At 40.0% G+C, this 19,165-nt stretch overlaps 1 protein-coding gene across 2 annotated transcripts in view; it reads left to right on the forward strand.

The window, feature by feature from the left end:
• The first annotated feature begins 3,666 nt into the window (after window positions 1-3,666).
• sash1a (SAM and SH3 domain containing 1a) overlaps window positions 3,667-19,165 on the forward strand; it is a 152,889-nt gene continuing 137,390 nt past the window's right edge. For both annotated transcript variants that reach the window (XM_072361755.1, XM_072361756.1), the window contains exon 1: window positions 3,667-5,112. In XM_072361755.1, the coding sequence (XP_072217856.1) occupies window positions 4,612-5,112 (501 nt within the window). In that variant the 5' untranslated portion in view covers window positions 3,667-4,611. The remainder of the gene's footprint in view (window positions 5,113-19,165) is intronic.

Raw genomic sequence — 19,165 nt, forward strand, 5'->3', positions numbered from 1 at the left:
TTTCTTTTTCCATGTATGCTGCGTATCTGTCTGGGGCTGAAAGATGGTCACCTCTGAACGCCTCGCCTGAGAAACTGACATCCATGACCTTCATAGTGCTTCTGCATTTGGGTGGACACAAGTCATTCTCTGCTTCAAAGGATTTCAAAATTGAGGTCTTGAAAGGTGCAGCCTCTGTGTCTGAAGGCAAAGAGACCCTAAAATTTCACTCAGCTGAAATCCCCACCTTGTGATGCAGAAGTCTACCTTGGCGATATAAAAGCACAAAGTAACAACTCTTTGCATTCAGAAACCTTGACTATCTGCAGCGCTGCTATCTGCCTTGTTTTGACTTCCTACCCTCATCTATCTCCTGGAGCTTTCTTTCCCTGGCCTCGCTGCAGTCATTTTCAATCAGCACGGAAAAAAAAACAACACAAATTTACCACCGTAAATGTGAGTATGCACTCCCAATGCCACACATTCATACCCCCCCCCCCCCCCCCCCCCCCCCCCCCACTAACTACTCCACAGGCTTCATTATAAGATGTTTGTTGAGGGGTTATTGATGTGGCAGCATCTCTATGACTGCAGGGTAAGACACCTACTATCAGAAGGAATATGAAGTATAATGTGTGAGCCAATGAAAGTCAAATCTTTTAAATAATTTCAGTTGTGTGATGCTGTACATCAAGAGTTGAGAGCTGAGATACAATTTTCTCAATTTTTACCAATTAAACAATTTATTGAGGGAGCCTTTGAGCACTATGTCTAAAAACACATACTGATATTATCCCTCAATTTGTTTTTGTATTTGTAATGGAGAAACTGTTTAATTTGTTCTTGCACCTACACTAAAGACTGAATACCTCAACTACTGACAAATTGAAAGGTAACATTATGAGATCAGCCTAATTGACTGGCACTGAATTGAACTTTCACTGGCCACACACTGACTCTCACCTTCACACTGAATTTGCACTTTGGCAGCATAGCTTTGTTAACAGGAGTCACAAGATGGAAAGAGGGGGAACCACTTTGCAAAACTATTGACTATTCAAAGTAAAAACCCTTAACTGCAATATTTTGTCACTGTCCTTTTTCTCTATCAATCGGCTGTCACTGGACTGTCATCCACAGGTTTGTGCCCTGTCTGATACCACTGCATTATTTCAAGACTTTATTTTGATTATATTATTATTATTATTATGGACTTGCTTTCTTTTAAAGTCACAGTTCTGTAGGGTAGTTGATTTTTTAGGATTGTTTCACCAACAGATCTATCCATCTCTGAATGTCCATGGAGCTGGTGCAACACTTGTTCTATTATCACCTTTGACTCCTTTGGAGCCTGCTGCTGCTCACCATGGCCAGAGCAACAGAGTGGAAACAGAGCAATCCTGGCACTGCCAGCACGCACCCAGAGTTCATTCGTCATAGAGCACACCTCTCCCCCGTTCCATCTGTCACCATGTCCCCATAACTCCCTGCTCCTTTAAGCAATCTTATAAGATGTTGTTGCTCAAAATAGCCAATCGGGAGTTTTGAAAAAATTGATAATCTATTCTTCAGTGTGAATGTTATCAGTATTATTTAAGCTTTTGTTGATTACCAGGCATGTCCTTCACCAGCCGACAGTTTTCCACAATCTGAAGTTTTTGGTTTTTCTTGTCTTTGCACTCTGGAATTGGCTGGTGTTTTGCCATTGTTTTATGATGTCAAATGTTTTTTCTGTCTAAATGGAGATAAAATGAACAATACAGCAAGTCAAACTATGTGTCAGGTGTTGTAGCATATTGAGTTTATTCAATAAAAACACAACAATTTTTGTTGCTGTATATATTACATTTAAAACCAATTTCTTAAGAAGTTGGAACTAAGTGTAAAATGCAAGTACAAGACAGAATTAAATGATTTTTTAAAATAGTTTTCAATTGAAAAGCAGCACAAAGGACTAATTACTTAGTGAAATTGATTAAATTCAATTATTTGGGAAATTTTAAGCTTTTTTGATTTTAAGTTATTTCATTCTGTAGAAAAGTTGGCATATAAGCATGTTGAATACTGTTAGCATTCCATATAACAGTTTGGAAATGCTTTGCCTGATAGACAGCATGTTTACATATTTAAGCAGCTCAATGGTTTGAGGCTTCCTTTTTTATATTTTTTTGTTTAATAAAGCACCAGTGGAGCAATTTTATTGTACTATGTGCTGAATGTGGTTTGGCAGGGCCTCCTCTGAAATGACTAAATTGGCAAGCATGGCATGTGCACTCACTCACCCCCTAAACCATCATATATTCTAACTTCTGAACTGTGCACAACCTGGATGATCCTCCCCCTTAAGAAGGTCACTGTCCATGATTTCCAAAAAATTCTATTTTTGCAAGTTTTCCATTTTGCCTCATTTCAGTTTTAAATTAGCTTGGGCCCAGAGAAGATGGCAGCGTTTCTTGTTCTGGCTTCTTTTTATTTGTCTTTGCATGGAGTCTTTTTTTAAAAAATGCAATTGTAGAAGCTGTGATGAACTGTGATTGCTGAAAGTAGTTTTCAGGTGTGTTCCAGGGCACATGTAGGGATTTCCACTACAGAATTATGCCTTGCGTTTAATGCAATGCCACCTGATCCCTGAAAATCACAGACACTTAATACCAGTTTTTGTCTTTTACCCTTGCATTAAAAGATTTTTCGAAATGATCAAAAATTTTAAATCGTATTATTCATAGATTAAAAAATCCTAGTTTATAGGTTTAGACTTTATAACCTGTTGGTACTTTCTTGATAATATCGGACTTAGGATATTTTGAAATTATTGCATCCCATTTTAGTTTTTATGGTGCACCAACTTTATACATATACAACTTTTGTATAGAAATGTTGCTTTGAATCTACATAGAAATGTAGATTACAACACATATATATGCACATGATCTAATGTATCATATCAGACTCTGGACACATTTGACCCCTCTTGCTCATGTCAGTAGAACCAGTTTGTGCAACAAAGAGTGAAGGACAATAGAGCATTTCCGAGTAATTACACTGAGGCACAGTCAGGTAAATCACCGGAAATGTCATCTTGCTCTTGTCTGACTGGAGTGGCAACATAAAGGATCTTCACTACCACACACCTCTTCCTCTGATACTTTGACATGAATTTCTGGCATATTTCTGATGCTGCTTTTACAAAAGGCTGTTTGATATGCTTCTTATGCTCCTCCCTGGCTGGTGTGTCTAACCTTGCTGCATGGCATAATGGTATGAGGCAAATCACATCCAGTTTAGAGATGAGACAGTGATTGTATCAAACTGACCCCTAACAAGCTGTCAGCTCACATTTGATAAAGCATGCATCAGCAATGGCCAACTTGGCATATATTTAGACAGGGCAGACAGGTCTTTTCCAAGCAACGTTATCCCCTTAGGGCTCTCTAGGTATCTCTTTCTCCCATCTCACTTTTCTCAGACAGTTTGACTTTGTCTCATACTGATGACGAAGTCGTCCACTTGTGCAGCGATCGGATAGACACTGTTGGATTCCACTGATGAAAAAGCACGAGACGTTTGTTCACCAGCTTCGGTGTTGCTGGAATGTTCAGTTCCGAAGTCCCCACATAGAGGGAGCTCGTGTGTGCATAGAAACCAAAGCGTGGAAATGCTGAATGAGTGAGTTAGTGTGTGTTCGAGTGAGAGAAAAGGAGAGGTGCGGTGGACGAAATCACATCGCAGGGGAGTGATAATGTCACACAAGCCAGCATCAAGAAAATCCATGAGGACCGAGCGACAGGTTTAAGATACAAGCGTTTCGTTGCGGATGAACTTTGGACAAGTTGGTGAGAACCAGGAGACCAAGTGAAAGCCAAGAGACTGCGCTACAAGTTGAGAGAGGGGGGAAATTACTTGTATCACTATTTTTAAATGTGAGATTTAGGGGGCGTGGACGGCAGGGAAGCAGCAGCGAGCATGTTGGCTGCAGTTCCAGTGAAGTGATGTGCCGGCTGGAGGAACGGGGCTGCGCACACACTGAGCAGTTGGACACGGATCTCTGCGGTTGGCGTCAGTCGTCTGTTGCCGACTTTGTCATTTTGAAACCTGTTCGACATTATTTGGATTATTATTTTTCTTTCGTTTGTGTTCGTCGACACAAAGAATCAGGGGGAAGAGCGAAAACTGTTAAAACCTACCCTGCGTAACGGGTGAAATCAGATATAGAAGCTATTTGAATAACAGTAGTATGAGGCATCTGATCGTATAAGGAAGCGTAATTGCGCACAGTAAGATACCGTGGGTCAGTGAGATTGATCTTTAAAGAAACGTGTGGGATTTGAAAGCTGTCAAATGAAGCTCAAGTTTCCTTCATGTCTAAATATTTACAAGTGTTGACCATAGTCTGTATCAGGCAGAATCTCCATTCAGCTTTTGTATGATTTGATAAGGTTGGGTATGGTGACCAAAACTGTTATATGGATTATTCCCAAATTATTTAATCCAGTTCTTCTACGCCCCTAACACATGGAGAAAACACACGGTCACTGACAACCTTATAATGCGTTTGAAACGCCAAGTGGGAAAGTAGCATTCACTTCAGTGTCGTCTTTCTCCCAAGTTGTAGCCGATTTGGCAACATCCAAAATGACAAGCAACGGACCTGTCATCGTCTACGAGTGGTTGAAAACCCTCCAGCTCTCCCAGTATGTCGAGTCGTTCGTGGATAATGGATATGACGATCTGGAGGTTTGCAAACAAATAGGGGATCCCGACCTGGATGCCATCGGCGTCTACATCCCTCACCACAGGCAGAGGATTCACGACGCGGTGAGAAGGCTGAAAGAGGAAGCCAAAGAGACGGCCAGTGGACTGTACTTCACGCTTGAGCCGATGCCACCCGCAGCCGAGATTTATAGCAGTCACATGGTGGAGTATGAGTCAAAACTGAGGGGGTCCAAGTCCTGGACCGAGCCCAACGGTGACCGGGTTGGGCGTAACGGTGGGTACATGGGCGCGCAAAGGAACCTGACGCTGGGCAACAGGAGGGAGCTGACTATTTACCCAAAGCTGAAGTTAAAGATCATGATCAGGGATAAACTCATCAGAGATGACATCAACCTGGCCAAGCCGCCCTACTCTAATAAGGTAACACTTGTCATGCCACGTAAATGGCACTCAAAGCTCACTGCTGTATACTCGAAGCATCATGCTCAGTCACCCCAAATTTATTTCACTTAAGAAGTCTAATATGAAAGCATCTAAAACTGATACTCCCTTCCCACATATGATACTTATGTAAATGCTTTAAAAAGTACTTCATCTGCATTATATAAGGTAAGAAAATTGGACCAGATTTAAGAAAAATAGTGCTGCTTTTAGAACAAGTGCAAAACTATTCCTTCAGTGGAGGAATTTTTCACAAATTATTTTCAGAGATGAGATTTTCCATCATCCCACAGATGGTTACATGACACAAACGTTGCTTTCTCCCGCTCAGCATGGTCCACGTTTGGATTAAAGCATGCTGTGTGTCAGCATGAGCACAACTTTTGTTAAAGACATGCTGTATGTTACACAAGTGCCCAGCATCAAATATGAATCTGAGCTGGAGTGTAATTCCTAAACATTTTCAGGACCACTGCACTTTGCACAATTGTGAGTGGCTGCTGTCATGGTGAATGATTGGAGTGAAGTTGCCGCAGATCAATAAGCAGATAGTAGAGTGCTGAAAACTCCTGTGAAGCTTTCACTTTGTGATTGTCTGTAGGGCAAAATGATTTACACTGATTATCAATCTACTCGGAGTCCACCTGTCCACTGGCTTCTCTCGGGATTCAGTGTGGGTGGATCAACCAGGTCCACAGGGCTGTAAGCCCCCATCTCTTATCTGTGATGAATGGGTGATGGGCTGTTGATTTCAGGGCCAGAAGATGAAGAGACCCCAGCAGGGGTAGGCTGTTGCAGTGCTACGAGCCAGACTGAGAGGGCCTCTTGTTTTCAGACTTAGAGTGATGCTTCTTCAGAAGTGTTTGAATCATATGCCTACCAGCTGAGAGGGCCCATCTGAATTACTGCTGTTTACAGACAAGGAGGTTTTTGATCAGAGTGTCTGCAGGCCACTGAGGAAGCAGATACCAGGTCCTGTGCATTTGTTCAGGTTCTCTAACTTGCACTTTTGTACAGCAACATGTTCAAAACGTAATGACACGACGTCTGGCATAACAATGGGCTTGTATAAGGTATACAGTGAAGAAAATCCCAGTGCTTAGTCATGATGACAACACATGCTGCTACAGAGCAACCTCTTCTGAATATTCATTTTTGTTGTGCTCAAGAACCTCCACACTTTATTCAACTGATTTTGAGCCTGCTAACTGAGCTTCTTTGTAGCAGTCGAGTGTGCCTCGGAGGACTGAAACAACTTTTCTTTTAGTGATTACGTGTGCTTTGAAATGTTTGCAGTTAAGTTTGCAGAATTTTTAATATTATTGATATGATTATTATCAGTATGGCCAACTAACCTCAATCAATGTGTAGTTTCTGCAAATTTGTGTGGGTATGGAGAAATGGATTCCTAGTGTCTCTTTCCATTCCAACATAAAAGATTCCTGAATATACAGCGAATAATCATCATTCCTACAACTCTCTGTACTATCTTTTTTTCATTTTTCATCCATCCTTTGTATTGTTGACAATATTTAGTGCTTACTTGACAACAGCTTTGATTGGTGCTTTGCATGTTTTTAAGCTCCTTTTCTCTGTGTATTTTTGCCACTTTGGCTAACGGTGAATCCATTAGAGATTTGGGATTTGTGAGGGATTAACTGTCAAATCAGAGCTGAAACAAAGCATTAGTTTCAGAGGGTTAAAGTATCTTCCTTTTGAAGGCTGTATTTATTTAGAGCTAGAGCTTTGGCATTGAGGCTTTTGAGAGGAATGAGCAGGTCAAGGTCTTTCAGTCTCTTTTGCTCTGTTTGTGTGTGTGTACGCGTATGTGTGTGTGTGTGTAACCCTGTACTTTTGAGTTGGCTTCATCCCAGTGCTTTTCTCCCCAGGAAGACTGAGAGGCGTGTGGGAGATGGAGCTGTGACCAGCTGATAGAGTTTGACTAAGTGGGCTGTGATTGGTCTGTTGATATCCCCCCTCTCTGTCAAGATGTCACCCCCAGCAGAGACTGAGGACACAGACCCAGATTTTGGGGCAATAACGGGACACACTTTGTCAGTTTTAAGGGATGGTTGTTATATAGCATAAACAAGATCTCCCTCCACATTTAAACAGTTTCTGAGAGGTTCGTTTTTTTAATACTCTGATTTTTGTTCATGTTTGTGCAACTGGATTTGCCTCCATCGTTTGTAAGCAAGCGAATCCAGTGGAAATATAAGCACTACGATTCAGAAATTCTCTCTTGTGTGAGCTGAATGTCCTCTGGTGAGACAACCCATTATCAAACAATTCACTGAAAAGGCTCTGCTGGGTGTAATAAATACCCATGATCCTTATCAAAGCCACAGAGACCCCTTGTCTGAGAGAGAGTATTATTTCTTATGATGTAAACAAACACTTGTGCCGAGGGTTGCACATTTCACGATCTCTCATCAGGGAACCATATAAGCAGAGAAGACTGTTGCCGGCTGGCTTGTTGTTGTCATCCACTGCAGTCACTGAATTAACATTGTTTTTCTTTTCGTTCAGATATCCTCATGAATTCCTATAACTAGCAACTCTTCCTATCTGATAATGTTTTTAAAAAAAAAAAAGAAAAAACAGCTATGCCTGCTTTGTTTTTGTCTCCAGAGAGAGGCACTGTGCAGTAAATCATGCCCAGAGCATTGACTCCTATCCCAAAACAACTTTTTTTAATTTAACGACATTTGTAGACTTTAAGACTTCATCAACCTTAACATCCCTTTCTATTGCAGTCTTTTGTAAGTGTTTTTTGGTCATTGTTGAATTGCTCAGATGTTTACACAAACCAAATAAGAGTGCATGCAGGGTTTGATACAAAGTAACTGTTTTCTAATTCTGCTGAAAACACATTTATAAGGTGCTCGGAGCAGGCTTGGTGATGTCACAACTAGTTTAGAGGCCTGCTCAGGCCAAAAAGGCAACTTATACCATTAAGATGAAGAAACTGTAACTTAGCATTTCACATAGATTGGCAGTAGACTTTGAGTGATGTAGGAGACATCTTGCATCAAATCATTCAAATTTTTAGATAGAAAAAAGGTTGCATACTGGATTTTTCAATAAGGAGGCATATGTCACTTTAAGATTAGCCAATAAGTCAAGTTTTCTAAAGGGTAAACCGTATCTAACAAATTGTTATCAAAAGCATTTTCTTTCAGCTTGGCTGGCAAGAGAGTTTCAGTGCATCAGTTTGTGTCTTTTTCTGTGTTTGTCTGGTTGCATGACACATTTTCCAAGGTTAATGGGACGTTAAAGTGCTTTTAACAAACACATTAATTATTCCATAGCCCCTTTCTAACTGTAAAAATATGACAAAATGTTAAATGGATCGTGTTATAGATTTCTGCGTTATGTTCTTTTGGAATACTAATCAACACATTTAGTTACGGTCAGATTAATTAAGGATTACATGTCTGAAAGGGGCTTATGGTTACATTTAACCCCATTTGGCCTACAGTTCTTCTTTTTGCATTTTCTGCTCCAGTCATCTCTTAGTTTAATTCTCTTTATCTCACTGGAAAAAAATGATGTTTTAATGCCAATTCGTTAAATAAGCTCAACACCAAACTGTGTGAGGATGTTCTCCCATCCCGGCCTCATCCTGATGCTGGATGCAGCAGACACAGTCGGTCATAATAGCGCCTCATTGTTAGCGCTGTGTGTCGGGAGGAAGTAGAAGCTAAACAGTGGGAGATTCTCTATTGTTTGTATGGAAGCTGATGGAGCCATATGTCCTTTCACTGCTGGTCTGTTTTGCATTCCCAATTTCCGCCCATTGAATTGGGCTGTGGAGGCAAGCGTCCAGCATTGTGCTGATGGGTGGGTGATTAAAAACCTGGGTATCATACAGAGGGAGTAAGGATTGTAAATAGATGGACACATTGTTTATGAAGCCTGTGAAGGGCTTAGTGGGTGTTAAGGAAGGTTCAGAGTGCCAAGTTATTGGGGAAAGTCTGCTCCTTAAGACCTTTCTGTGACCCTACAGAGCAGCTGATCTAATGTAGTGGGTGACAATTATTGAGGCCTATAGCTTAACCAATCTTAGGAATGTGAAAAATGCAGTGAAGCCACAGAGGTGTTGTTACTTAGAGGGAAAGACAGCTTTCAACGGGCTGTGTTCTAAATTTCCTTTTGCAGACAGAGGAAGTTGGTCACCTTGCATGAAAAGCATTCACCTCACTTCCTGTTTCAGTCCTCATATATTGATTAATACCCACCTAATCTTGTCCAGCAGGAAATTGGGGTATAGTTTAAGATGACCCTGTGTTGGCTGACTGTGATTATCGAAGGGCCCTTAAGCTTCACTGGACAACTGCCAAGTCTTGGAAAGACAAAAAATTTTAGCATATCACAACTCTTTTTACCACAGCATTGCCACAACATATGCATTCACAGGCCAACTGCCAGCCTCAGTGATGTTCAGGTGAAAGGAGAAAAAGAATCTGAGTTGAAAACACACTCAGCTGCTTCATTACATATTAACTCTACCTCAGTCCTTTGCCTCTGTTCATATGAGGCCTTCTCATAAACTATGTGCTCAGAAAAACATTTTTTGAATTCATTATAAAGATGTTTTTTAATAAATCAGGAGCTTTTTCATTTCCATTGAAAACACTGCAGTAAAAGCTTCATTGAGCTTTTTATTTAGCATGCGTTATTTTGGGAAATGCCCTCATCAACCATGTCCATTCCTATGGGGCTGGCATTTAGCCACAAGAACAGAGAGCACCTCTCTGAGCTGCCTCTGAGGTTTTCATTTACTCTGCTGAGAGAACTGTTTGCTTAGTTTTTATTAAAGGCTTCTTAAAGGAATAATCAGCTGAGGACTCATAAAGGGGAAGTCATAAAGAAGTCAAGGACCAGCTCTATTGTCCTGAGAGGACAGGGAAAGTCAATTAGCATAGTGAGCTGCTGTTTATGTGATAGAAAAACAGGGTTATATGGAGCACTTAAAAGGGATGGATCACATTTCCATCATGTTGAAAAGTCATGTACATAACAGCATACATACATAACTCATAACAGCTCCTCTTAAAAAAGAAAAAACTGGTTTGGGATTTTTGAGGCATCTTTGTTAAGCATTAGCTGCAACTACCAGTATTTAGCTATTTGGAAAGTAACTCAGGATCGATGGCTATCACATTGACCTTTTGACACCACAGCCTTGGAACTGCTGTACCAAAAACAAAGCTTTGGTGCTTGAAAGAAGTGGATCCCTTGCAGCCTTGTGGTTCTCAGTGGGTACCGGATCTTTCAATGTCAAATCTATTTTACATCGCTGTCTCAAGTGCACAAAATCACTTTACCATTTGCAGAACGTACATTGTGGAATAATTCATGATATATTTTGCACATCTTTGCTCCCGTTTAGTCAAAAACATTCCTGCAAAAGTAGTTCAGTCCAGTATAGCTATTTCCTTAAATGTTATCTCTGCAAGGAAAACTTAACTCATGAGAAGTCTTTTTTTTCTTCTTTTTTTTTGCACCATGAGTCAGAGAATTTGTTTCTCCCACTGTCATAAAGACTGAACCAGCCATCTCTAGGGAATGTGCAAATGTGGGAAAGCAAGATCTATGCTACATGTGCAGCTGGGCTTCTCATTTCAGTAGCTCGGACTGAGAGGAGCTTGTTCCTACTGTGCTGTTTCTCACATGATCAACTAACTTCTTAGCCACTTTGATTCCTTGGCTGTGTGACGGCAGGGTTCAGATTCACAATGCAGCACAACTGCACTGAATATTCTTTGTTCATCAATAGGAATAATCAACCAACTGACTTAAAGTAACACGGTGAGGGTAACAGCTTTAAATAAAGCAGACCACCAAGTCATCAAGGCCATTTAATTTTCCACGGTCTGCAGAGAAACAGGTCCTGATGACACATTCATGACAGATGCATTATCAGAGCTATTTTGGTCCAAGGTTTCAGCAGCTTCCAGACAGCCAGACTGCATTACAGACATACTGTAGTATCGCACAAGACTCCAGGCTGCATTATCAATATCAGCTTATCTTTGCTCCTTTCTTTTTCTTTTAGTTGTTGGTGTGTTTTCAGACATTTGCTCCTTAAACTTGTCCATTTACTGAACTTTGTTTTGGTATTTAGCTTCATTCTAAGGTAAAAGCATTTGAACTGATGCCATGCCACAATTGTATTTGAACAGTATCAATACATCAATACAGAGCAGAGTTGGTTTTATTAGTAGTGTTTTTCTCTGGTGAGAAAAAATAATTAACAAAGTGCTTTTGAAGTCAAGCTTTTCCGCTCACAGCAATATTTTATGGTTCACTGAGAAAAAGAGCAGATTTCTTGTCAGCAACAGCAAAAGGAGACACTAGATGTTCAGTTGCGGCTGTAAACATGTTTGTTTTTCACACGTTTCTTCACCGCCTCTTTCTTGGTGCTGGCAAATGCAAAATGCAAAAGCAGCAGCTTGCTTTTATCCCAAAATTATGTGAAGGCACAAAGAAATCCCATCACAACAGCCTTAATCATAGCAGCCTTTGCCATGGTTACATTATATGTGTGCAATAATGACCCCGTTGTCCTGAAAATGAAGATATCAAGTGCCCCAACAGGATGCCAAGACTAGAAATGACAAGAGAGCAGGCCTGAGCATCTGTCCATGTCAGGATCCAGATTGCAAACACGCTTGCAAATAAACACATCCACTCATGTTTTCTTTCCCTCTACATCGCTGTCTTGCACACACTTGTTATTGCATTCACAGTGACTGCTGTGGGGTGGATCATCACATTTCCTCATAGAAAGTGACCAATTGTACTGGAAATGCACAGCCATACATTGCTGGATACCATATATCTGCTCTGTAAACACTGACATTCATCTATTGCATTGATTTTGCTGTATTTGTATGAGGTTGTCATGTGTGACCTATATACGCCAAGAAGTCTAATTACCTCTGACTCCCATGGAACTGTGAGCCAGGAGGTCGTAAACTAAAGGAGCATTGTTAAAAGTAACCATGGAGACCTTTTTTTTCTTTCTTTTTTTTTCCTGCAGTCATATTGGTTGGGGTTATTGCATAATGTCTATTTAAATATTGCTCATCAAGCATGACGCGAAGCAGCTCTCTGTTGGTGTTATATTTACAAAGATAATTCATCATTTTGAAAGGGTGAATGCTACAATGAGCAACACTAATCATTATCTTCATAATTTACCAATCTTTTTTCTTTTATCAGAGTTCAAGGTAGCATTTTAACTGCTTGTCTTGTCCACCTATTATTCCAAATTTAGAAATATTTCAAGCATTTAGAAATGTTATAAATATATTTTTTTACATTGTTAGAATATATCTTTTTTCTTAAAATGTAAGTTTAATATTGATTATTCAAACTGATGGATATTCAACTAAATGTATTTACGAGTGTGCAGGGGAGATGTAAGACAACTAGACAGTTGTAAGCCCCCTTTTCATGAGCAGATCTCTACTTCTAAAAACATGACAAAGGAAATTCTAGTCATTTTTCTCAAGCCCTGCTTCCACATGTTTCTCCAAGTGGATGGACTAATCCTGTTTCCTATGAATATACAGGTAAGAATGATGGCAGTGTTCCCTGCAAAACATGGAGCCCAGACATGCTCAATAAATCAGAATGATGAGGGTAGAGACACACAATGCTTGCTGTTCTTAGTGGTGGATTTCTTTAGGCAGTGAGCAGTTTTGGGAGGGTTTAAGTTCTACAACCTACAATGGAGATTAATTGCCCCACATGCAGCTACAGTTTGGTTCATGTCAGCCCATATTATCTTGGTCTGTGTTTCAGGGATGTAATTCTGGGGTGTAGAGAGATGAGTGAGGTGTGATAGCTAAGAGTTTGAGTGTTAGAGAGACAGAAAGGAGAGTGTGTATAATTACCCCGTCTGAAGCTGCTGCCAGCGAGGTGTATGGAACGCAGAGCAACTAACTCTCAGCCCCTCCTTATCTCTAATTGGTCCATTTCCAAGGCATGAGGGCAGGACGCTGAAAGCTTTGATCATGGAGACCACACCAGTGTCGATATGTCCCTACCTGAGTGCTTTTGTAGTGGTTGTATCTGGCAGGGGATTACACCAAACTAAACCCCCAGAGTGACTGTATGTCAGTCTTTCTCACTCTGGCTTCCCTGCGGCTCTACATACCTGAATCTGAACCCTAATTACCAAGCATTTACTACATTCCTCAAACACACCCACGCAAACACACTCACCTCTAGTGTATTGCTCATGTTCATTCTTTCATGAGAGTACCGGAGGCATTTCATAGGTACGGTTTGGTCTTGTGTGGTTTGTTACACCTGATATTATAAAGATTGTGTGTGTGTTCTGTATATAGTGGCATGCAAATGTTTCAATATCTAGGTTTCTGTGGACTTGAAATTGAGAAGATGATGATGACTGGTTTGTGAGGGCTATAAAAAAATGAAAATATTGCAAGACAAGAAATGGTAGTTAAGAGGAAGCGTGGAGGTCAGATTGGAATCAGGTAGACCAAGAAAACCTTTCGAGAACTTTCATTTTACTGTGCAGTGACACCTGCACAAATATGACCGTTATGTAGGCATCATCTTAAGAAAACCTCTGCCGTGTCCTCCCCACCAAATTAGGCATAAGATTTCCCACAAATGTCTAAATGAGGCAATATTTTTGGACAGAAATTAAGATAGAGCTTTTTGGCTGAAATGCAAGTGAATCTTTTGAGACAGAACTGTGCATAATGCGACAGGGTGCAGCCTGTGCCATTTGGAACATTTTAGCTGTGGATAAACCTGAAAAGAGCCACCCAAAAAAGTTTCCTTCACTGTTTAATTGTTTTTCTGTGAGGGAGGTTAAGCCGACTGTAGCAATTCTTTCCAAATGGGATACTGCCAGCTAGTCAGACACGCATTAGGGGATCAATCTAGACATTCTCTTTGTGGAGGGCTGGAGTTCATCACTCTAATTGCTGCTTTTTGACCTGTGTGCATGTTAGACTTAATAGTTCTATTCATTAAATGCTAATCACTTGCCACACAGCTTCATATAGGGAAGAAGAGATCCCATTCTAGTTGCCCAGGCTGTTCCAAAACCTCTTTTTTAGGCTTCAAATTTGAGTCTCATATCATTACAGCTTCACCAGAGTTTGGATTTCTGTGGTTTCTGCAGAGGAAAAATTGGTCAGGTTTGTTTATGTTGAGCTTAACTTTGCAGCCCATCATTCAGTTCATCCATTGAAATCTATCTAAAATACACAAGAGTGAATGAACTCTGGGTGCTGTTAGTTATACTGTATAAACTGAGAATTTGTGTGAAATGGTTCACCACTGATTCCAAGCAGGTTGTGAGCCACAAAATTAATACTTGTATTAGAACAAAGCCCTTAATGTTTCCCTCTGGGTATAGCTTTTTCTGAAATGTTTTTTTCTATTATTCTATCATGTGGCCTTTGTTCACACTAGATAGATTTCACTCTTTGTGAGGCTTCATCTACTGTTGGTTAGCCACAAATCTACAGTTTTAATGTTAGCATATCTTTGAACCAATACTAAATGCCAAACCCACCCTTGTATATTTGTAATCACTCACAAGAATTCTTTCTAAAGGAAGTCTCTCAGGCAAATCTAGCGATGCATAGCATCTCCTCTGATCTCACTTTGACTTTTTCTAACACAATGGGACATCATCCTAAGATCTTTGATCATTCCAACTTCAGCTAAGTCTTAGGGTCATCTAAAGTCATTTAGAGCTAAACAGATGCCTGTTTGAACAAAGTCATCACAAATGGAAATTTTAACCTTTTGCATTCTTTGGAACTGGCCTGATGTGACTTTTATTAAGAGCCAGTAGCTTGTGTAACCAGTCAACAGTTAGCATTTGTTGCTTTAAAGCGGATTAGACTAAGACCATATTTATTTCGACATGAAGCCTTTGAAGAAAAACTAGATTAGAAGCCTATAATGAGCTTTCGAATATTCCACTTAATAACATAGAAAAAATGATGTAGTAATGAGAAGGTTAGCTAAACAGAATGTCGGCTGAGCTTGTCCTCAGAGCCTCCCTTATAAAATAAAACTAAAATATATTGTAGTTGACCCCTCATTCCATCCTTTATGCATAATAGTTTCCTTTTGTTTCACATACTGATTTATTATACAGTCTCTGCATTCACCAGCCTTATATTGTTTTATTAGCATTGGTCTGGGATCCGACCTTCTTATTTGCCCACATCAATTCCTGAGCATGCTAGTTCGCAGGCTTCATAGAGAGAAACTGCTTTCAATCAGGTTCACTATACAACTTCTGAGCCAAAGTCCACTTGGCAACATTTGGCTTTTTTTTTATATCAAATAGATATTGTTAACCACGGTTAACCCACTTGTTGTTTGTAGGCTGCTCAAATGTCTTTGTATAGGAAAAGCACTTCTCAGGAACATTTGAGATACTGTTGGAGCATTTGACAAGTGCAACTCTGCGTTATACAGGGGTTATCACTTATTTGGTTGTCCACATAAGTGGACCATATTACTTTCCCTAACAGCAGTTTGACTGTTTTGTTGCAACAGCACACGCACACCAAGTAGTGTTGACCATTTTCTCTGACTCTTCCTTGGATGAACCTGAGCTTGTGTACTTCTTGTCTCCTTACTGGCCATAGCTACACTCAGCTCTCAATCTGTAGCCCTACAGATTGACTGCTATCTCAGTGGACAGACTTGATAACAAACTATCCACTAGTCTTCGTGATGCAACATGGTGGCAAGAACTGTAGTTGGTCCCCATAAAAAAAAAAGGTTATAGAATTATTAAAAATTGAATTATGTATAAAAGTTATGAATTGCCTTTGAAATATGTATAACATTTTATTATATTGTACTGCAGCACACTTGGTTTCTTTTTAAAAAGTCTCTATCATGTGGCTCAACCCCTCTGTCTAGTAACAGCATATTGATAACATTCCTCTAACATGCAGTGGCATTGGTGGCAGGAGAAGTGCTATTAATCCAGTAAATCACCTCATGTCTTTGAATACATGCATCCCACAGCTGATGTCACACAAAAAAACTAAACAATGAACAGGCCAACTAGCAACTAATAGTCTGAGCCTGAGCGGCGGGGTCATGCATCACAAGTTTGCTCTGCTCCACCAAACATCCTCACCCAGTTTTGCCTCATTCTCACTAACTTGGAGACAGGGAAGGAAGGCTGAAATACAAATTGACAAACTTGAAACCTTGTCAAACTGACAGAGACTATGAGAGAAAGACTGACAGCAGGCATGACAGGCAGACAAACAGGCTGTTTTTGACAGACAGAGAAAGTAGAAAATACAAAGAAATGTCAGAAGAGATGCAGCTTGATTGACAGAAAGGTAGAATTCGTTATGTGCATTTTCAGACCTTCTTTAGTCATTAGTAATACTCTCTCATGTGGGACTTGTTTTAAGGATGTGCCAGTGCTATTACTGTTATTTATGTACATATTTGCATCTGCATGGTTGTATTTTAAAGCTTTGTCTTGGAAGCAGTGACTCTCATTATGTATGCCCTGAAGCATTTAACAGCTGAATAACTAATAAATAAATGATTAGATCATGGGTCAGTCAATAAACCATGCAAGAATAATGGCCGAGGTTACTATAGTGACTAAGTAGTCTATGTGGAGAGTATGCTTCATATAAATACATTTGTTGAAGATGCATCAGGTGATTAAAACTCTATTCATCCAAAGGGAAATGTAACATAATTTGATAGTACATTCACGCCTTTTATTCTACTTTCTCTCAATTTTTTCCCTGATAGCAGTTGTGGGCATGTAGAAAACGTATGCTTTGATGGGACAGCAGTATGTAAACACTGGTCATTGGTCGTCTGTTGGATGAACTGTATTGTGATGTGGGGTTTTGTTATGGCCACTTAGCCCTGTCTGAAGCCTGCAGAAGGAATTGTTTTCTTTCCTCTTGGATGAGAATAGACTGTCACTGCAGAACAATGGACTGCAGGCCAGAACTTCTTCTCTCAGCTGCCCCTACTGCTATGATCCCTGTCCACTCCATTTATGATTTAAGAGCTAAATGCCTGTTCCTCTCCACAACTGGACCCCACCCACCCCCAATACAAGTACTACCCCAGATTAAGTGAAAGCTTTATTCTTAAAATGCAGTTTATGCCTTTAAATAGACCCTGGCAACTGCTTCAGTGGAACAAGTGTATTTTAGTCAGAAGACTCGATTACCTTCCTAATACTTCCTGGAAGATGACTGAAGGTCCTCACTGATTCCAGTGGCAGCCACGCTTAGGATTCTTTTGCAAGTGGATTATGATGCAGCAGTGAAAGTTTAGGCAAGCGATTATGTGTGGAGACGTACTCATTGTCATGCAGGAATTCCATGGCTGAGCTTACACCAATTGTTATGTAAAGTGGACATTCATATTGTACAGTCTGCTTGGAACTGAGTTTCTGCTTTGTGTGTAAATGCTACAGAGAAGGGCAGAGGAGTGTGAAAATGTGTTTTTATTGTGTTTGTTTTATCCTCCTTGATTACAATACATCTGCCTACATATGCACAAACCATCACTTTGTTTCTGTGCCCAACATCAGCTTTAATTTTCTGTAGAACAAACCAGTCTGGTGTCTAGTTTAAATCAGATAAAAGCAGGCCTTATACCGAATGTAGAATCTTAAATATGTTTGTGTAGAAATCAAAGTCCCTCACATATTCTGTGCTCATTATCCTGCAAAAATACAACAAAAGGCACGAAGATCAAGTGCTCTTACTGTTGATTAGACTAAGGCTTCTCTTGTAATCCTAATCAGTATATTGATGAGCCCTTCTCACTTGAAGGAGCTTTTGTGAAGAGGCATTATGTCTTCACAGGTTGAGACTCAGAGGAGACTTATTTATTTCAGTCATATAAGCAACACTGTTTATACAAAGAAGAGACACATTAACCGAATTTACTAGTAGATGTTAATTCTGTTTCTTTTTTTCTTGTGAAAAGTAGAGTTCAAGTAGAGTTCTATCAGGGTGAGAGGCAGCCGTTTTCTCTCCACTTTCAGGTTGCTGGCATGCACTCACTGTAGTTCTTACTTGTTCAGAAGACACCCTGCTTCTCACTTTAACAGACATGAAAATGTTCAGTGTGTGAACTTGTTATGTTTGTTTCAACTCCCTCTGTGTCCTTACGTACGCTCCCTCTCACTTAGTGCACTCTTCGGCTCTGTGACTGTTTAGTCATGGTAGCAACTGCTGCTCATACTGAGATCAGTTAGTGACAAAGATGCAGATAATTGAATAAGAACGTTACAGTTTCAGAGAAAGCAGGATTAATTTACCATAACAGAGTGCGTAATTAGATCATTACAATAATAAAGTAGCCACAAAATGGTAATACTTTGAAACAGAGTGCCGTTGTAAAAGTGGACTTAATGACTCAAATTCCTCAACCCAAACCAAAACGTCTCTGCAATTACCGTCATAGATTACTCATAAGGTGTGGTCTAATATTTTTTTGTTCAAATCACAATTACATGGAAACACAAGCTGCCTAAACTATTAACACAAACAACTAGACCGGGTAATCACTTGGGCTGAAAAAAGATGGAGAAATGTTTCTAACTCACAGAGCTGTCTTTAGTAGCACCATCCTTCAGGAAATCCTCCACTCTAACAACAATAAGCAGGAATACAAAGCTATTTCCATTAATCAATATTTCTGAGGAATCTTAACTGAACCTCTGGCCAAGCCAAAGCATTTTTGTTGGGTTAAGATCACCGCTCTGACTTTTCAAAAAACAGATTTTTTGCCTTTTTCAATCATTCTGATGTTTATTTCCTATAGTTTCTTCCTCTCGGGTTGTTCTAAGTGCTCAAATATAGTTCAGTTGGACTTATTTTTGGTTCTTGAAAGTGTTTCACTACTTGACCACTAAGCCTTTTTCTTTCTTCAGTCTTCTAGAATAAAAAGGAACACTAGTTGTTTTCTCTTTGAGCACCATGTATTGTCATGACCTTGATGACTGTAATGT

The sequence above is a fragment of the Leuresthes tenuis genome, unplaced genomic scaffold (genome assembly GCF_036924035.1).
Source record: "Leuresthes tenuis unplaced genomic scaffold, fLeuTen1.0.hap1 SCAF_13, whole genome shotgun sequence".
Classification (NCBI taxonomy): domain Eukaryota; kingdom Metazoa; phylum Chordata; class Actinopteri; order Atheriniformes; family Atherinopsidae; genus Leuresthes; species Leuresthes tenuis.